The sequence below is a fragment of the Populus euphratica genome, unplaced genomic scaffold, assembly GCF_000495115.2.
Source record: "Populus euphratica unplaced genomic scaffold, PopEup_1.0 scaffold88.1, whole genome shotgun sequence".
NCBI classification, from domain to species: domain Eukaryota; kingdom Viridiplantae; phylum Streptophyta; class Magnoliopsida; order Malpighiales; family Salicaceae; genus Populus; species Populus euphratica.
In genome coordinates, this window is record NW_011499956.1 from 755902 (window position 1) to 763764 (window position 7863).

Here is a 7863-nt window from a genome sequence, read left to right on the forward strand (position 1 = left end):
ATATTTCTTAACTATTTTGTCTTGTACACGCTATAAAAAATATAAACAACGATGGAAACCATAAAGTACTCTACTTGGGATAACCACGGCTAGATTTTATAATTTTGCCCATAAAATTTCAATATTTACATTTATAGTTTATCAGTAAATATTTCATCGATAAGCTCATTGATAGAAAAAATCTATCAAAAAAATTCTCATGGATAATTTTTTACTTGTTGATGAGTTTATTGATAATAAATTTACTAATGAATTTATAAACAGACAAAAAAAAAATACCCTCTTCATTTTATTGATATTTTTTAAGGGATGTTTGCCATATAAGAGGTGAAATACCGAATGCAATTCCGTTGATGTTTTTAATTGTCTGTCGATAAATATAATATATCACCTATGGAATACCATTTGTAATTTTGTTGAAGAGTTAACACTAGCAGTGATAATTACAATAATTCTTTTCCATCTTTTTGAAATATACCGACCAAAATGTTTTATCTGTAACCACATTAGTAATAATTTTAAAAATATATTTTTTTAAAAAATATTAAATAGAAGTAGAAAAATAATTAAAAAAATTAAAATCAAATAAAAATAAAATATATAAAAAGAAATTAAAATAATATAAAAATTAAATATTTATTAGAAATTTACTAATATTTAACAAAATAAATCTAAAATAGATGCAACGTTAGAAAAGGAGAAATAAATCTATAACAAAGGCAATGCTAGAAGAGGAGGAGAAGGTTGGTCATCGCCTAGATCTAGGGCCAATAAGTAGGAGCACATGAATACCCATGTGTGATCTCATTTTCACTATCACTAGGCGGAGTTCTTCATAATTTGTAGTGAGTCGTTCATATTTTTTATTGAGATGGGTCATATGATCCTATATTCATTGGTTTAATATCACTATGAAATCAGGAGTTTGAGTACTCGGAATCGATTGCAAGCATCCAATGGTAGAAATACTATAAGTTGTTTGCAAGTTCTTGACTATAGTGTTAGATAATTCATACACCCAATTTTTATCAGGATCATCGGATAATTCAATCTCCAACCACAATTCAGATTGAGATCCAGATGGGTTGAATGATCATCCTCATTTCTCTTTTTCGAGCAGCTGTTATATGTATCTTAAAAAGAAAAAATAAATTCATAAAATTGAAAGAAATTATAACTTAATAAAAAAAATGATTGAAAACCAACATAGCATAAAATGCTGAGCTCAACTATTCACAAACTGCTGCATTCTTTTTTGGTGGTCATCACCCCCTACATACATTTCAACAAAACATTCCATCAGGCTTGGCTCAAGCCCAAGAACCATAGCTTGCAAGATAAAAAAAATATTGTAAGTTAAATAAATTTATAAAAAAATAACAAATAAAAAAATAAAAGTAATATAAAAAATTATACCATACGCTTTGCATGTGAAACGAATGAAACAGAATCGTGAATTCATTGATGTTGATTCTCCATACCAGACTGTGAACATCAAGTGAAATGTGCAGACATCATGTGTTGAATGTTGTCTACCCATACAACCTTCGAGATATATGGCAATCTTAAATCCTTTCAAACTGTCATGCCATTCTAGGCTAGAAGCTCGCTTTCTCTCGCATATTCTTTTACTCCTCATACTAAAAATCACACAATTTATATATTACTAATAAACTATCTATTAGTAAATGAAAAATAAAATTTTAATAAATGGAATAAAAACTTATCTTGATTTTGATCTTACCTAGTTGTAGCGTGATTCTTTCAAACCCTCCTTGAAACATTATCATCAGTTTTCTCTCATTTAAATTTTCCTACAAATTTATAAAAATAAAATTTCAATAATTTCAATAAACTAACCAAATTAATATAATTAAAAAGTATTTAAGTTAATATTAATCTTAAACTTTGAAAATCATGTATTGATATATGGTTTCCATTCAAGATGTTTGAAAAACCTGAATTTATTAACATAATGAAATTTTCATCGATGATTTAAAAGTTGATGTTAATATTGTTCTTGCAACCTCAATGTTTATAAACTTAAAATTGCATTCATTAAATAAAATTATTTTTTAAAAAAATTATTAAACATGTCATTGTGAAAGCATAAAAATCATTCTTACATTAAAAGGTCATCCTTCCACTGAACCTTGTACTTGCAGGTAACTGAATCTCATTATGAAGGGACCTCCCTCCACATTGCAATATCGCACTTAACGACCTCGCTTCATAAGTTGATGTTTGTGCCTCGAGTGTTTGTTCTTGATCAACATTTAATAACTCGTGATCGTTAGCATGATTGTTATAAGAACTAATAGTGATCCTATCCTAACAACATGCAATATACTTTTCCTGTGGCATCTATGCATAGTAACAGGAAAAAAAAATGATTTTTTTTTTAAATTTGACATCACCTCTTCTATATAGAAGGCTATTTAAAACTTTTAAATTTACAAATACACAACATATATGCCGCAAACTGTTTTATTTTATTCAATTTCTTCCAACAAATTAGAATAATTCAATTTCACACAAAATTCTCATTTTCTAAGTGGTGATATATTTAATGATAAATTTTAAAAAAAATCTAAATTAAAAAAATTCAAAATTAAAATTAATCCTAAACATTTAATTGAAATTAAGCAAAAAAATTGGAAAACAACAGCTAAAATTCTTCAAAAATAATAAAAAAATAATTTAAATAAGAACTAAAATTCAACACAAAATTGAACAAAAATAATGACTAAAAAAATAAAAATAATGCAAAAACAAAAAGAAAAAAGAAAAAAGGAATGAAAAATTCTAACCTTTATAGTGTGCTTAGTGTTGGTTAAGAATTAAAAAAACAAAATAAATGAAAAATAATTGTTAAAAAAAACTTGAAAAATAGAAAAAAAAAACACTATATATCTTAAGACGACAAGAGAAAATGATGCTTGATTTTGGCTTGAGTCGTGAACAAAAATAAAAATGAAGAAGAGGAAAGAAAAATAAAAGATGAAAGAAGAAAAGGAAGAAGATGAAGCCTCTAGTTCATTATATTAGGTTTTATCGATAGAATTTCTGATGAAATATTAAATATTAATATTTTAAAAAATTTTATTGATAATTTCGCCTGTGAAATGAAATGTTTTAATTGGTATGAAAAAATTTAGAATAAGATTTTTTTTCTTAATAATATAAAGGAAATGTTTTAATTTGTATGAAAAATTTTAGAATAAGATTTTTTTTCTTAATAATATCGACATAGTTTTTATTTATATTAAACAAAATAATTCAACAAATTATTTTTAAATAAGATTGTTTTTATTACATGATTTGTTCCCAAGCTGTTACCTATCCATATTTTTCAAATGCTTTTTTCAAATTTCAGGGTTTCTCAACGGTTTTTATTTTTATTTTTTAAAAATAATTATTTTTTTGATTAAGAGATATTTTTAAAAATTCCACTCTATTTTTATTATTGTATAACTATTTTTTCCTTAATTTATAAAAATTTTCTATTTAATAATTATTTTAGTCAACTGGTGAATTTACACTATTTGTTACTTATTGATTATTTTATTTTATTCAAAATTTAAATTAAATTACTAAAAAATTTCATCCTTTTTTATAACAATTTCCCTTTCTAATTATTATTTTTCAATTGGGGATTGATAGCATATGTTTCTTTTCATCATAAATTTAGCTAATCCTTTTTAAATTTTAATTTTAATTTTTTTTTATCAAAAGGGATAAATTTATGTTACTTATAACTAGTTTAAAACCAAATGGTAATTTGAATTAACTTTATAATATTATTTTTAATGTTAATTTAGAAAGAATTAATTTAGTAAATTAGTTTTAATATTAAATGTTTTACCTCTAAATTATTTTCAAAATTAAATTTCATTTAAGATTTTATTTTTAACGAGCAATAAAATTTCTTTAAGACCTCTAAATTCAATTTAATTGAATTCAGATGATTGCAAATAAATTCAATTCCAATCTCGGCCACCGTCGTTTGTTTCTTCCTCATGAAATCACAGCTGCCAGTGCCACCACCCAGAAAACTAACTCCCAGCTTCACCTCCCCCCTGCTGAAAGAGACTGCAAATCCACACCACTATCTCCCTCATCTCCTCCACACCACAGCCGCCACTGCCACTTTCTCTCCCAAACTCATGCCACAGCCATTAACGCCATAGCTCCCATCTTCTAAACGACACAGCCCTCTCCTCTCTTCTCTTCTTTGTTTTTTTTTTTTAATTGTTAAACCAAGCCAACCTATCCTCCTTGACCACCAAACCACCACCTCCAAGCACATGAACTGCCCTAAAACCCGATCCAAACAAACGCCACCAAATCCAAGACTAACACCCAGCCACCGAGATTTCTTGCCCCTATCCTCGTCAAAAGCCAGCCACCCACCACCGACAAACACCTGTGAGGTGATTATATATTAAAAAAAAATCTAGCATGTTTTTTTTATTTTATTTAGCTATTATTTATTTTTCATTTTTATGTTGTTATTTATTTATTTTATCTTTGTGAGAATACACGCTGGAATTATTATTTTCTTAAGAATATATTCAGTTGATTTGGACGACGTCAAAATCACTCTGAAAAATCCATTGAATGTGAGTAACGGTTGATGAGCTGAGATATAATAATAATAATAAAATATTTATATATTTATTTTTTATTTTGAACGTGTCCTTATTTTTAAGAATGTGTTAGTTTAGGCCCTTTAGGGAAGTAAATTTTGGAATTATTATTACATGCAACTTGTTCCTATCTATTAGGGACTAAATCTGATGTTTACAATAAAAAAAACCCACAACCACAAGCTTGATTCTCCTTGTTATGTTAGTGGTCTCTCCTGCATCACGTGCTCAAAAACCATGGAGCCACGTCACCAGTAGCTGAAATCACGATCCTACCCATGAATTTCTTAATAACGATAAAACACGTATAATCAGCCTTGGTGCAAGAGAATTTAATTTAAGAATATCCTTAATCACAAAATGAACAATGAAAAAAGAAAGACTCACGACCAATCATGTTATTTGCAACAAATCGAGTCGTTAGTCGCAAATTGCAAGTACTGGGAAACAGAGACGTGGTCACTGACAGGCTAATATAACCTTGCTTTGCCTGTCTCCAATGGCAATTCTTGGCCCAGGCAGCTGCACACTATTGAGGCTGACTCCTAGCATTCATGATAAACGAAGAATCGCCACTTTTGCCACTCAATCTCCTCCTAGAAATGACAGTGCAGTTAACTGGGTTGAAGCAACTAGTGGCTTCTTCGAGAAAGACTCACGACCAATCATGTTATTTGATGGTACGGCTGAGTCATAGCTGCTTTTCGTGTCAATCAATTACACATCTATCTTTGTTTTCATATATCTATTTGTTATGGCTGCAGGTGTGTGCAACCTCTGTAATGGAGGTGTAAGGTTTGTGCGAGATAATGACCGAAATAGGTCAGTTTGTTATGTATAATAACGACCACCCTTGCATTAATTTTAGCATATGATGGTGATCTATGGTTAATTGATGGATAGGATGTTGAAATTCTACGTTTTGTGCTCGGGGGTTAGATGTTAAAATGCAAGGATTAAGAGCAATCTGGACAGTTTGGCTACTTAATTTGCCTTCCTTATATTAGATGACCAAAATACACTATAATTGTGGATTTCTTTAGTTTCTTTATTCAGGCTACCGATTGTAGTTGTTTAGCTTTGCATTCTTTGTCATAATATGTAGTCGATTGTCTTATCTTACCAATGGGCACAAGAAACTACCTTTCTTCTTGAGTTTGTGCACAAGATGAGCTCTGAGCTCGTAATGAAGGATCTTGGCCTTCTACATTTCCTTCTTGGAATAGATGTTATTGATTTTTCCTCTCAGAAGTTTATCTTTTCTTGTTCACTCATCATGGACAGGAGAATCAGGTATGAGGCTCTCCAGAGTGAGGCAGGGAGAAAACTGTTGAGGAGGTCCGGAAGAGCTCCTGATGATATTTCAAGTGTTGTGCTTGTTGAGAGAGATAGGTAATTAATGAACATATATTACTACTAAGCATTTTCTCAAGATCAATTCCTTTTGTTTTTCTTTTTAGTGTAAAACATGGTGACTAGGGTTAGTTTGCATGCTTCAAAGTTGCTTCATTGATTCATTTGGTTGACGAATGTATTACAAGTTATAGATTTGTGGAGAGCTAATACTTTAAGGTGAATCTTTAGATCACATATCAAGTCGGAAGCTGTGTTGAAGATAATGGAATACATAGACTTACCCTTTCCCCAGCTAGCATTTTTCCTACAGATTGTGCCTCTGTAAGTCGTCTCTTTCCATAACTTTCGTGTAGTTTTTGTCAGCCAGTTTGGAACTGGTTAGGATACCAATTCTGACACGGAGAGATGAGATATGTCACTGAAAATTTTCCTCCTCTGGATGCTTGTTGCAGGTTCTTGAGGGATTTTGTATATGACAATGTTGCAAATAATCGCTACACCATTTTTGGGCGCTCAGAATCATGCGAGATATATTATGACTGAATCATTCAATCATCATGTTCATGTGTATATGTATATTGGATGGATAGTCCACAAGAGCAGAGATCTCTCAAGTGTGGTTTATGTTTAATCGCTACTGTGGTTTAAGAAATTGTGACAATGTATATCAGTACTCGGGATATGTATTTGTAAACCTTGATTATATATAACTATTTACTTGTCCTTGCATTTGTGCAGTGCCATAGGCTTGTGTTCTGATAATACTTATTACGTGTTCTTCTGGCCATTTTCTTCTCCTTGCTCATCATAATTAAGTACCAGGAACCAGCATTTGCAGTGGACTTTATTGTTTGTGGCACTAATTCTTTAGCTTATCCTGTTTTGCACTGTTTTTTTCTTTTCTTAGATGCATCGTATAAAGGGGTATCGTTGGGGCCTGTGGCACGCCAGCACAAGTCTGTCCTCGGGGGATCTCGATGGGCGCTGCCCTCGCCAGCAGGCTGTTGTCTTGGACTGTTAAAATTGTAACATGGCATCAAACTACCAAGAACTCTCTAATAATGGTCCCAGCCTCCATTTCCCTGCTGACTGTCCATCATTCTTGTGTTTATAGCATTGATCAAAACCCTAGTCTGCATTTACTGCAACAAACGAGACTTCAATATTGATCTACATTGTCTGAGGATAGTATTTGAAATTGTTTTTCAAAGTGTTTTTAAAAAATTTTAAAATTTAAATGAAAATTAACTAATAATATGTTTGGTTAAAAATAAATTTAAACAAGTTTTATACGAAAAATCACATTAACAAGTATAAAAAATTAAATTAAAAGTTTTTTATTAACAAGTCCAAGATATAAAACAAGTGAACACTTAGTTCATAAATATTCATTTTAGTGCAAATTATATAAATTTTTATATTTTACTTGATAGCACAAATTAAAATGAATTTTGTAACAACCCGACTTTTTCATAGCAAAAAATTGATGGATTTTTTTTTTTGTAAGTTATTAGGTTCTTGATGCTTTTCACATTATCATTCTATGAATTTATAAATACATTCCATTCATTAGCAAGGAATAATCCACATAGGGTAATGTAAATTAATCAACATCCCATAAAAAGTGACAGCACACCTCTCTGTAATGATATTTAGGATTTATCATAATAGAATTCATCTCTTAGTGTAGTGCAATACTTATGTGATTTCACAATACAACATTTTTCTAAAAGAGTATCACATATGTACATTCACCATATTATGTTTACAAGATCGTACTTTCGTATTCATATTCCATTACAATTTTCGATACTAATCGTTACATCAGTGTCGAATGGAAAATATTCAACTAGTTCGT

The 7863-nt window shown here is 30.1% G+C and overlaps 1 protein-coding gene across 1 annotated transcript; it reads left to right on the plus strand.

Moving 5' to 3' along the window:
• The first annotated feature begins 5055 nt into the window (after positions 1-5055).
• Positions 5056-6792, plus strand: LOC105138373 (Putative thiol-disulfide oxidoreductase DCC). The gene is made up of 5 exons (XM_011044428.1): positions 5056-5329; positions 5414-5471; positions 5934-6041; positions 6234-6326; positions 6458-6792. The coding sequence occupies exons 1-5, from the start codon at positions 5149-5151 to the stop codon at positions 6546-6548; spliced, it is 531 nt and encodes a 176-aa protein (XP_011042730.1). The 5' UTR covers positions 5056-5148; the 3' UTR covers positions 6549-6792.
• Positions 6793-7863: the final 1071 nt, after the last annotated feature.